General features: G+C 37.2%; 1 protein-coding gene across 3 annotated transcripts in view; it reads right to left on the reverse strand.

Moving 5' to 3' along the window:
- Positions 1 to 12,828, reverse strand: part of DAPK1 (death associated protein kinase 1) — an 89,592-nt gene that overhangs the window by 28,888 nt on the left and 47,876 nt on the right. For all 3 annotated transcript variants that reach the window (XM_054003303.1, XM_054003304.1, XM_054003302.1), the window contains exons 3-12: positions 8,760 to 8,898; positions 6,786 to 6,915; positions 6,453 to 6,501; positions 6,284 to 6,310; positions 5,707 to 5,859; positions 5,520 to 5,565; positions 3,775 to 3,864; positions 3,293 to 3,385; positions 1,577 to 1,696; positions 398 to 496 (exon numbers count right to left, since the gene is read on the reverse strand). In XM_054003303.1, coding sequence (XP_053859278.1) covers positions 398 to 496; positions 1,577 to 1,696; positions 3,293 to 3,385; positions 3,775 to 3,864; positions 5,520 to 5,565; positions 5,707 to 5,859; positions 6,284 to 6,310; positions 6,453 to 6,501; positions 6,786 to 6,915; positions 8,760 to 8,898 — 946 coding nt within the window. The remainder of the gene's footprint in view (positions 1 to 397; positions 497 to 1,576; positions 1,697 to 3,292; positions 3,386 to 3,774; positions 3,865 to 5,519; positions 5,566 to 5,706; positions 5,860 to 6,283; positions 6,311 to 6,452; positions 6,502 to 6,785; positions 6,916 to 8,759; positions 8,899 to 12,828) is intronic.

Below are 12,828 nucleotides of genomic sequence, written 5' to 3' on the forward strand. Positions count from 1 at the left end.
GTAAAGCATATCCTTAATCAAATATGAATTTTAGTTGCTATACTCCCCATGGCTAAAATATTAATTTATCATTCTATATTAAATAAAGTTCACCATTGTGTTTTACGGAAATCACTAATTTGAGCTAACTGAGGTGGTTTTGTAAGCATGAACTACATTATAATATTAATATAATTCAAATTATTTCAGCTAATGAAGTGAAGAAAATCAGAGGATATGTATTAGTAACAAATGACATTGCTAAAAACTTGGTCTTATGTTTTTTGCTGTGGAAGACAGAAAACAAGATCTATACCTCAGAGTTTTTAATTTCCAATACCACTTGGTCTGAATGCTTGTCTCCTGCTAACTGTACTAAAAAAACTTATAAAGAGTAGTTGAAAAGCAGAACCCCAACCTTATCTTGAACATCAATACGAGATCCACGCTTTAAAAGCAACTGAAGCATCTGAATGTTTCCACAACCAGCAGCAATCAGTAGTGGAGGTGTTCCATGCTAACAATTAAATACAAGCAAAAATGATAAAATTAATTATTGAAGGATTAAGGAAACAGTGGAATAGAAGGCATGCATTGAATAGCATTTCTGGATTTCCACTTTCAAATTAAGTCTACAGGAAATAGTGTATGGAAATATTGTGTGGAAATAATTTATCCCTTTGTTCAAAAAAAATTTATTGCACAGCAATTCTCCATGTTTTTGAGATGAATTCATGATATATCACACAGTAAATTTATGCTTTTTAAATAAGGGATATCAATGTTAAGCTCTTACTATTAGCCTTGTTTGGTAAGAACATTCCCCTTTGCAATTTCTCTACAGCTACCACACCACCTCAGACACAAGCCATCTAGGAAAGTGAAATGGGACTGACCATTAAAACAAAAAAACCTAGTGATTTCTTAAATGGTTCAAGATCCATCACACTAATACTTCTATACTGCTCTTCATGAATATTTCTGAAAGTACTTTGTCATGCAGGTCAGTATAAACATGCAAAAAAAGTGTGACCTCTTCTTGAACCATTTAAGAAATAACTGTATTTTTTGTTTTAATGGGCAGTCCCGTTTCATTTTCCTAGATGTTGCTGACGTATTGAAATACTGTAGTGGACAAGCAATTTCACTACTGAAAGCAAACACCACCATCTAATATGTTCACATAACCCACTTCAGCAGTTTGCAACTTCTAACGATGCTTTGCAAAGTCAGTTTTAGCAGTCTGGTTATTCTTAGGTATTGTGCCATCTTTGTTGGCCACAAGAAACAGCAACTGCCACCAAGAGTGAAGGCAGATATTTGATACACCACAGTTCCTGACCATAGATTTGAGTTATACTTTTGAAATGCCTAGGCAAAAAAATTTGGCTAATTTGGGCTCCATTTTAATGTATCTTGAGAAGACCAAACACAAAGAAGGTGAAAATTTCTCCTAGAAAAAAGGCAGAATTTTTTCCCATTCCCTTGCCTTTTCATTTCAGGTGTTACATTTCTATTTTACAACCACGCTGCTCTATTCAACAGGGTGGTAGCTAGTCCCCCACACACCTCACACTTCAAAGCAGACCCACACTACCTTGTTGGGCTGATTGACATCGTAATTTGTCAGAGATCCCAGAAGGTGCTGTAATCCAGGAACATTGTCATCATTGATGGCATGAATAATAGCTTTCATCACAAAAGAATCTTCCTCATCCTTGCAATTAAATGTGAAAGAAGAAAAATTGTTAGCTTTAAGAAAAAATCCATATCTAACCAGCTGCCAAGACATCAAAAAAATTTAAAACTAAATTTAAAAATTTAAAACTGAATTTTTTTGAAATATTTTTTTGTTAAAGAGTGCTTCAGCTGCAAGTTGTAATCTTTCATGAAGCATATGGATAGCATGAATGTATGTTATTTGAAAACCCACACCAAACCCCCCGATATGTTTTCTAGTAAAATATGCTTCACTCTCTGTCACACACACACACCTGTTACTCACTGACATTCCACACAGGTTTTTTTTAATAATGTGCATTTTTCTTCCCCATAGGAAAAGTAGATGATAGATTTCAACAGAAGCAATACTTGCATAAAATGAAATTATTCCATGCATAAATGTAACAAGTAAAAAATCCAAGAGGTGCATGAATACCAGCTGAAGTATCAGGTTTCGTGACATCATAAGAGAGGTGCTTTGGTCCAAGCTCTCATCTATTCAAATGGATCAGTTAAAAATCTAGAACCTAAGGAATAAGTTTAGATACCTCTGCAGGTGTAACTTTATTTTTCTTCTCTGCACTAGAATTTCAAAGAGCTGAAATTCACAGAGCCCATTATTTGGATTGCTCTTACCTCCTTTCTCCTGAGGTTTCAGATTTTTTAGGACACTAACATTGGGCTATAATCCTTTCTGTTGGAACACAGGTGTGAAAAGCTGATCCTGTGTTAAAAGGCATACAGATAGCTGAAGGGGAGGGGGGTGGCCGGGTAGGGAAAGGAGAGCAAGAGGAAAGCAAAGAGCACAGAAGCCGAAAGATAAGAGGAGAAAAAGTGGAAACATGAGCATGGAGTTGCACAGGAGGGCCATAGAGAAGATAGTACGCATGAAAAAGGCTTTGCAGAATTTTTGAAGTTTGATCCTATTAATGCACAGAAAAGATGATATTCCCCAACTCTAAACATATTAACACACATTCCTTGCTGATCACAGGGAATTTGTGAAGTGTGTATTAAAACTTGTAGAGTAAGCTAAGAAGAATGCTTTTGGATTTACAAGCATTTGTAATTAAAAAACATATAGCAATTGCTCCTAACTGCAAATCTAGTCTTATCTAATACCACAAAGTGAATACTGGCCAACTGTGAAGTTTCCTCCTTAAATAACTGCTCATTGTGACACTGTTGTCTAGCATTCATTGGATTTAAAATGGTTTCAATTTTGAATATTCGTTGAAAAAAAAAAGGAATATTATTTTAGTCTACAAAATGATGATGAGTAAAATTCAGATGACACTTTTTAACCATATAATTATGGTACAAAAATACTCATTAATCAAGTCTCAAAACCAAGAAATTAATTTTTGACACCAGATATCAGCCTCAACAAGGTAAGTTAAATGTCAAAGTTTCAAGATGCAGAAGATCAAACTATGGAAAACTCACCTTCGTAACCTGAAAATCTATTTCTTTCTACTTATGAGATGAGTTAATTATGCAAATTTTCAAGAGACTAATATACTTCTGTTAGTTAGAAACTGGCAAAGTTCATATGTGATAAATCATTCTAAATATATAAGGACACACTTACCAGAGTATCATCACTTCTAGCGACACTCATGCTACTTCTGGACAAGAAAGATCTCGATAATCTTTGGCACAAGGATATTAAGCGCACTGATTGCTTTATAAAAATAATAAGAAAAAAGCTATATGTAAAAAAATTAGAAAATTCTGATAGTATACTACTGCAGAGATTTTAAAGGACTTAGCAAAACAAACTGAAGTTTGACTTCAACACCCCATCTGCTTTTTATATTGAATTTGAAACCTTAACTTTTGTTATTTATAATCCAGCAAATGCACAAAGCAAACAATCCACGCACAAACATTTGTATGCAGATCACTGACAAAGGTGTCTTCTCCCATACTACCATACTCAAGCACTTAATTTATTCCCGGTGTTTCTTCTTCCTTCTTTTCCACTCTTAAACGTGCTGACCTTTCCCTGGAACAAGCAATTCTACTGCATTTGTATGTCACCTACATTTGATGTGTTATTGAATTACTTACTTTCCATTTTCGTCGTGCTGCAAACTTCTTGAATTTCTCCATGTTCACTGCAGAAGCTTTTCTACTGAGTGCTTGCTGAGTGTCTTTCGGCTGTGAGCAAAGGGAAAATAAAGATGTTCTAAAAAATTCCATAACTTCTGCATGTAAGACTCTGTCCCTCAGTGATGATTTCCACTTACATTATAGTAGTACTCCAATCGTACTGTAATAATGAAGTAATTGTAAGCACATAATTTTAGTATTCAGAGTCTAGTCTGTCATACAGATGTATTTCTTAAGAAAATGCTGTAAGGGAAATCCAGACCTAAGAATGCAATACTAAAATGTGCTTTTTCATTTTAAACAAAAAACCCCTTCAAACATCAGAACATTCAGCCTTGTCCTTCACCTCCCTCTCTGATAGAGGCATTTGATTTCCAAGATAAATCCTGTCTTCTGGGAAGATTTCCTGACTGATTTTAAATGCAGTCAATCTTTGTTACAGTCTCAGTCTAATCACCTGGATGCTGCTGAAAAATTACTCCCTCCCCAAACAAAATCACATCCCACCTACCAGTGCAGCAAGCTCTAAGCTCTCATCCTTTCAAATTTTTCATGGGCTAATACTAAGCACCAGTGACTAGTGGAGTACACCAAATTTTGCATTTTATGATCCCATTCTTGAAGTCATTTTTATGGAGATATATATACCAAAGAGTAATGGAAAGGCTTGGGTTGGAAGGGAGCTAGTTTCAACCTTCCCTGCCATGGAAATGCAGGTAAAGATAGTGGTGGGAAAGGGAAAAAGAGGATACGACCAGTGGAGTGGGAATCAAATGCCTGGAAGGTTAAGTTATAAAGCAAAGTAATAGGGTACAAAACAACCTGTCTCTTTGCAAGAGTGTGGAACTTGATCCAAGAGAGACCAACTTGCACAATGTTTGCTTTAGTGGTTTAAAATATCATGTCAATATGTTCCACACATTTCAACTATATCAGATTACCTCAGCAAAAAGTCAGCAAAACATGGTCAAATTTGTATTTTGGCACTTTGGTGTAGAAATGTCTGCCCTTGTATGTTGTACTGTGAACTGCAGCAGTTGTGGCACAGATAAATATTCTGCTAACTGATTCTCTGGGAAGTCAAATGGGATCAAATACCCACTGTGCATCCTCACATCCTGGGAAATCAATGGCACTGAATGGGTTTACTACTCACAATCAGAATGTGATACAGAATTAAAACAATAAACTGCCAGGTAGTACTACACACATTAAGAAGATAGGTGCCATTTTCTCCCTCTCAACCTAGGAGCTTCACAACCAAACCAAACCAAACACTGAAACACTGAAGAAGGAAGTGGCCCACCACATCAACTGCTCTCTTCAGTCTAAGGGGAAGGACAGAAGAGAGATTACTAGTTTTTTCCCCAGTCTAAATAAGGGCATTAGAAGAAGAAGAATTAATGTGAATGGGACTGGATTCAGAGACTGTATGTTTGTCAGTGCAATGCTCTCTGAAGATTAGCTTCTCTGTCTGACCATGCCTTTAATTCCCATAGGGGGCTACTTCCCTACTGCTAACTCACACAGAGCATACATTAATGAAGCCCATATTCTGAATGTGTTAGCTTTCATACAGGCAGCTTTCCAAAACAGTAAGCTACATTAAACAATTGTGAAAATAGTCCATGTTAAGGAACTTGAAAAGCATGAAAAGAATAATGATTAAAAACAGGACAACAGAGATTGAATGGTATGCTAACCTTGATCCAAGGATGCAGCAAACTGTCTTGAATAGTCATTCTCTTCCTTTAAGAGAATAAGAGATAAAACTGTTTCAGATATTAATAAAATACATACTGGTTTATGTTTATTAAACTATCATCTCCAAATATTATGTAATTTTAAATACTAGAGATGTATGTGCCACACAGAAGAAAAACAACTCACTTTGGATCTTTGACTAGAAGTCTTCGTATAAAGTCTTTAGCTAGGGCACTGGTATTACTGAAGAATTCTTCTTCAAATTCATAATTCACAGCAGACACATTAGCCAATGTTTCCTGTTTGGTTTCTCCAAGAAATGGAGATGCACCACTTAGACTGCAAGAGAGACAGAACATTCCTCTCAGTACATGTTGTAACAATGCTGCTCCAGCCCTCTGAGATCAAATAACAGTAGAAAGCGAACATTTTTCTTTTCCGTTTTAAGGCTGCAAATCTACTTTCAGGAAGATGGGATGTAGCAGGACAAAAAACTTTGCTGTAATTTCAAACACTACTATTAAAATATACTTGTAGGACAGTCACCTACAGATTTAAAGACAGTTTCCCATGCTAGCTCAATGCTGATTAACAGCAATTCTTTCAATAATTATACTACTGCTTTTAAGATCATACAACTTGAATCATGATGTGCAATCAGAACGGTTTGATTTGTACAGACACCACCAACACCCCAGAGGATAGAATAAGAATTAAAAAACAACAGCATTTGCAAGAAACACCCATAGATTTTGGTACTTACAGAATATAAGTTATTACACCAATGCTCCTGGATTGAAGGAAAAATAAACAAAAAAAGGATGAGGGAGAGGAGAGAAAAATAGATGGAAAGAGAGAGAGGAGAAAAAAAAAAGGTTAGAACATAAGTATAATCATGAGAGATTTATTTCAAGTAAGATCCAATCACTTACCACATATCTGCTTCAAGACCAAGAGGCTCATAATTTACTATTTCAGGAGCTAAAGGAAAAAGCAGCAAGGTAAGTACCTAGTCAAAGAATAGGTATAAGTCTCACTCTGAGTCCATGTATGTCAGAGATAGTAAGCTAAGATGCTGATAGATTAAAACACCTTAATGCAAGTCTAATTTGAAATCAAATGCTACAAATTGCTTACTTAAATTTCAAAATGTCACGAATTACACAAGAATTTCATAATCCGTAAATCAGCCAAGCCAAGATAAGCCACAAATATTGTTTCACAGACTGAAAAATAATAGTTTGAAGAAACAACAGTTTTCTCACCAACAAACTCTGGCGTTCCGAAGATATTTTTGAATTCATTTCCAAAGTCAATTTTGTGTGCCAAACCAAAGTCAATAATCTTGATTCGAGGCTTTGGTACATTCCTGTCCAACAACATTATGTTTTCAGGCTTTGAGAAGGAGGAAGGGGGAGAGAAAGAGAGATTACATATAGGTACAATCTGTGAACCAGTGTTCTTCACCACTGAACATTCCTTTTTACCTCTGTTAGACACTTGAATTGTATTTTAGGCAGAAAAATCCTATCTTTTCCTATTATGATCTAACATATGCTTAAAGGAACTACAGTAAATTAGGATTTCATGTTGATGTTGAAGCACTATGATTTCCACAAGGCCAAGATTTTACTTCTTGTAGATACCACAGTTGCAGTTTTCATGTGGACTAACCCTAATGAAACACACTGTCCCCCAGTAAAAATCACAGGCCCTGTGCTACAGACATGCCAGCACTGTTGGGAGCTTGCAGGAAACAAAACCCTATAAACTAGTTACTGGGTTTAGTTTACATTAGTCCCAGAAAGAGGGTTTCTTTCATACCACATAAGCAATCAGGGAGATGTATCTTGTTGCCTTTGGATCTTCCAGGGAAACTTCTGGAGTGGTCCAGCTCCCAGATTTTAAGGCTCAACTTTAAAAAGAGACTTATTTAAAAAAAAAAAAAGGTTCTCCTGTCTTTTTTCTAGCTTATTTTGAAATATGGACTTCACATTACTTTACACCAAAGATCTGCAAAGCCAGAACAAAGAAGATGAAATACCCGGATTATCAGCAAAGGGGGCTGTTTCAACACTGCATCACTTTAATGAGCATACAGAACCAGCTACTTAGTCTCCATGTCCTGTTATGTCCATAAGCTGGTGTGCTCTCAAAGGTTCTGTAGCTACATCTATCCTGTTCAGAGTGTTAAGGGCTTTTGGAGGCATTAAGGACAGCTCTTCATTGTCACCCTTCTTTTAACTTTTTTTCCCAATCACAGGACCTGATATGTGCAAATGTAATTTTCTTTTATTTCTTCCCTGCATTTCTATTGCATACTTTTATTGGTCTACACCTTGCTGCCTAATTTAATGTACAAATTTTTGGAACCCAAGGAAGACCTGTTCAACTACAAACACATTGGCAAAAATTCACATTTCATACTCTAAGAAATACATTCCTTTGTAGCTTTACAAATTTTTTCTCTTGCTGACTGTCATACAAAGACCAAGTATATTACTGAGGTTATGGTGATGAAACTGGAAAAGGTATGCTTACACTGAAATTCATTCCCTTCCCTACCTCATCCCCCCTTCAGAACTACATTTCAATTGTAATTAAATAATCATGCCTCCTTTTTCCCACTTCAGGAGACTTCAGGGAATGTTTAGTTGTCTACCTTTGAAAAATAAAATCTTATGGGGGAAAATACGCTGAAATTGAAGCATTGAAAAGCAGTTGCTGAGTTTAGATACAAAAAGCTCTGCTTTCATTATCAAAAGGATGCAATTAACAACTTTTCTGAAAACAAACAAAAAAGCCACAAAAAGGGAAAAAGACAGAAGTGGAAATCTGCTGCCTGCTCCACAAAAATCCTTGTACTTAGTACAGTTTCAATTTAGTACATAAAAAAACCCACAGTTGAAAAAAGCATCTAGGTCAGAATGTTTCACCCAGATCCCATTCACATAAAAAAAAAAAAAAAAAATCATAGTCCTCATTTTTATTTCAGGTTTGTTTTCTCAGAATGGTTTTATTTTGTCAGAAGGTGCCATTTCCCCTGAAGAAACATTTCCCAGATGGGGACTATTTACAGTTCAGTAACTTCTTTCTGATGGCTGAGCCTTCTCCTATCTACATAAGCTAGCAAAACAAAACTGTGGCCAAGATCTGCATGATGACTGATTTGTGGCTAGAATTACAAAGGACTTCAATGGATGTTGATTACAGTTTAAGTTTTTATCTGTTCAACACACCTTAAGATCAAAGTGGGCAATTTGCAGAGAGTGGAGATACTGAACACCATTAAGGATCTGTTTTAGAAATTCTGTGGCTTCCTCCTCCGTGAGAGATTCTTTTTCAGCTAAGAAGTCGAAGAGCTCCCCACCTGCAACACTTGGAGAGTAGAAGCAGTTATTGACAAGCTTGGTTTAACCAGTGGGTTTCTTTTAGTATAGCTGTCCTCAAACCTTGAAAAGCCTTGAAAAGGATCCAGATGCTTTAAATGTTTCAAATATCAGAAAAAAATGATGAAAATTACTTAATTCAATACCCCAAAGAGTTAGTAACTCCCTCCCTTCCCCTGAAAAGAATACAGTAAAAAGAGTCTTACTTTCAGACAAAAAAAAGTTTAGAAAACCCAAACAAACATAGTTAACAATATTTAAATTTAAATGAAGTAAAAGCCTCCTACTCTCTGTAGGCACATTTAAAAAAATATAATTAAATATGAAGTAACAAGACTCAAAACATACTAACACAATGGGACATGACATTATCTAGAAAATAAAACATGAATTGGCTCATATCAGTAAAACACCAGATTTAGATACCCTCATTGAAAAATAAAAAATTTAAATCTTATTTTGAAATATTTATTGGCAGCCCTCCCACTATTTAGTTTCTAAACTCCCCAGAGCATTCAACTTTTGAAAATAGATTCTGTTTTTAAATACTGTATTACATGCAGCACCTATATTGTATTTGTACTCTAACATGACGAAAACTTTTCTACAATGAAATGTCCTTAAGACTGTTTCCAACAAGTGTTCTAGCCCCACAGCAGAAAGAAAAGAGGTTAGACAAAGTACATAAGCACATCTGGATTTTTTGCATTTGAGAGAGAGACAGCAATAAAGAGAAGATGATCCTCTTCTCAGCTCAGTCAAGCAGCTCTTAACCCAGTCAACAGCATGAAGAGATACTGAAATGATAGAACTACAGCTATTCCCAAATAACAGATAAACACGTTTCAGCTGAAGGACACCTGACTGGCCACTGTGGCAAACTACTTTTCCCATCTGTGAAAGCAGGGGTATTATTTACAAAAGTCTTAAGAGATTGCAAAAATGGTCATAATACCTCCTGTGTTTTTCATTGTAATGATACTAACACAAATTCAAAAAGTGCACCCTAATTTTTATTGCTTTTCTGCAGGAAAAGAAAACAATCTGTTCATTATGAGCTCTGATTATGAAAGATGAGGTGGCGATTAACATATAACAATAGGTAAATAGTTTGGGAAAATTTCTTGAAATACATTTGACTTCTTTATCACGTCTACTTTTTCAGAGACTTAATCTGCATTATTGTAATGCAAATTGCATGAAAAGTGTATTTTAATGAGTTCTTGGAGCTTTCATTGAGCTGCCTAGACAATAATGAGAGTATTGTTTTGGGTATTATTTGTGTTGTAATATGTTCTGCATGAAAGCAATTATTGAAACAAAGTGCCATTAAAATATAATAATTATAGACTGTAAGGATGAGAGGTCATTTTAATGATTTTTCTGTTGTTGTAGAGACATTAAAATGGAATTCCTAATGATTAAATCCAACTTGTTATTTTAGAGAGACTGGTCAGAAGTGTCTTCCAAAGGGACACACATGCATACTCTCTCATTGTTTGCTTCTGACTAAAAAAAATAAAGTATTTTCAGGCTAACGTCTGTATCTCTGCAGCACTGCACTGAATGGTGACATTCATTTCCAATTATTGGGCTAAAGGCCTTAGCATGACCTGAAGCTTGCTTCTACATGTTTACAAGTGGAAGTTGGCTGCAGTTGTTGAGTGACTGTAAACTGGAACACAGCCTTGCCACATGGAGCAGGCAGACTCACTGTGGCTACTACCCCAGCCCATGCCCCACTGGGGCTACTGCCCCAGCTGTGGCAGCAGCCACAGTAAAACCCATCAAATGTTGGCACTCAGCATGTTTGGCACTGGGCTAGTTATCACAGTTTGGGGAACCAGAGAAGATGGATCCTCAGCTGAGGAAGAGCTTGTAAGACTGGTCACACTTTTCAAGCAGCTGGAAACCCTGCAAAACAGCAAAAGCTCCTGCTGGTGCTTAAACCATTCATCATCCATCACAAATTCAAGAGAAGTACTCAGGCAGGCATTTGTAGCAATGCCCTCTCCAAGCACTGTGCTGTCCACCCTGAAGTCTCAAACAGACTGTGACAGTGTCACACAAGGTGGTGTTATGCTTCCTGGCTGGCAAAGCTTGCTCTTAACTCCTCTTGGCATTTTAAAGACATGCAGTCTGTGAAACTTATTAGTCATCTATGATTATCTCTTATTATACACATTCCTTATAGACCCCCCAAAAAAAGATTTAATTGCTAAAGTTTGCAACTTTTTGAGATATCTGCATTTGTGTAAAATGGAAAGCCATTATATACAAAATGGCTCTTATCTCCAATTATTCTGATTCTGTACTGCTGAGTACTATTATTCTGTCTTTACCACAGATTAATTGTAGTGACCTTTCTTTAATGACACACCATGACATTATAATTCTGTGCAATAAAACGCTATCTGTGTTTCACAGATAATACACCTAGTGCTTGCAAATCTCAAAACTGAGGGCCAGAGAAGGTAAAAGGCTTGAAATGTTTATTTATTTTTTTCTTTCTTAAAACTGAAAGTTCATTAGCAAAAGTGGTAGATTTTCCCAATCTGTTGTGCGCTTCTTTGATGCTTAAGTACTGTTACCCTAAGTGACTTGGCAGCCCTTGCTGAATGAGTAGGCGAGTGAAGAGGGACAAGCTGTAATGCACTCGAAGTGCTGTTCCAGAAGCAGCTGTGCTCCTGGTCTGTGGGACTTTGGTGTGCCCCCTCATGTTACATATCTCACTCGCGATGTCTAGGAGGAGATCCTGCGTGGGTTCACCTCAGAAAGGGGGCTGTTGTGAATTCTCCTGCTGGTAACTCCTCAGCTGTGGGGGCGAGCTTCAGAAGCCGTGCTCTCCCCTGGGGTGCTGCCATAGCAAGCATGGCAAGCACAATGCCTATCTAGCTGCTCCTGCTGCTTACTTATGGTAGAGACATAAAACATGAGAGAAAAGGGTTTTTACAGCAATGATGAGTTATAGTAGCATGCATAAGGAACTTCACCTGAAAGCTCAGAAATGCCTGGCTTCCCAGAAAGGTCCCTGTCAGGTGGGCAACCTTCAAGAGAGGCCCTTCTCACACATGTAGAGGCAGTCACCCATATCCCCATGGGAGGTTGCATTTTTCAGCTTCCTCTTCATGCTTGTCAGGAGACTGCTTATTCCTTACCCTTTTTCTGACTCAGGAAGATCTGATATTAAGCGGTCCTACCACAGGCATACAAAACCCCATGGTATCACTTCAAGGCAATCTTCAAGTGAGTCATGGAGGGTTAATAAAGGTCTACACTCAACACACCTTACAGGTTTGCCTTCCACAGTTAATTGACTGCATTACAGTGTCCTCATATTTATCAGCAGAGCTGAGTTTCACAGGTTTTGTAATTGGATTATATGTGTAGAATAACTAGATGATCTTGACTTCCAGCCATCACAGATGAAGAAATGGATTAGTAGAAGCCAGTAAAGACACTGGCTGTATAAGCTATTTCAGCCTTCCCAAGTCTCCTAAAATGCTGTTGGTTTGTTGAGTCTAGTCCTGTGCCTCAGCCAGTGTACAGAGTCCCACAATGAATAAACACTGCATGTTTTAGTAAATCAGAGTCACCTTCAAAAGTGGAGCCAGAAGGCAAGGTGAGATTCCACCAATGTGGATATCCCATCTCACACAGAGAAGTGGTGTTAATCTAAAGAAGAAGGCACAGGTAATTTCAGACACCAGCCCTTTTGACTGGTCTTTATGAACATCATCTTCTACCAAGAAGTACACTGTTTCCACCTCCCTTACCACAGACCCCTGTTTCTAAATTGGCTTTGGGGATGCTGCTGCACAAACAGTCTGCTGAAATCTGACTGAAACCAGAGCATTGTGTGGGTTTCCCAAGCTACACAAACTGGTTCCCAGCCTGCATTTGGGCCTCTACAGAGGGG

Source organism: Vidua macroura, chromosome Z (genome assembly GCF_024509145.1).
Source record: "Vidua macroura isolate BioBank_ID:100142 chromosome Z, ASM2450914v1, whole genome shotgun sequence".
Lineage (NCBI taxonomy): Eukaryota > Metazoa > Chordata > Aves > Passeriformes > Viduidae > Vidua > Vidua macroura.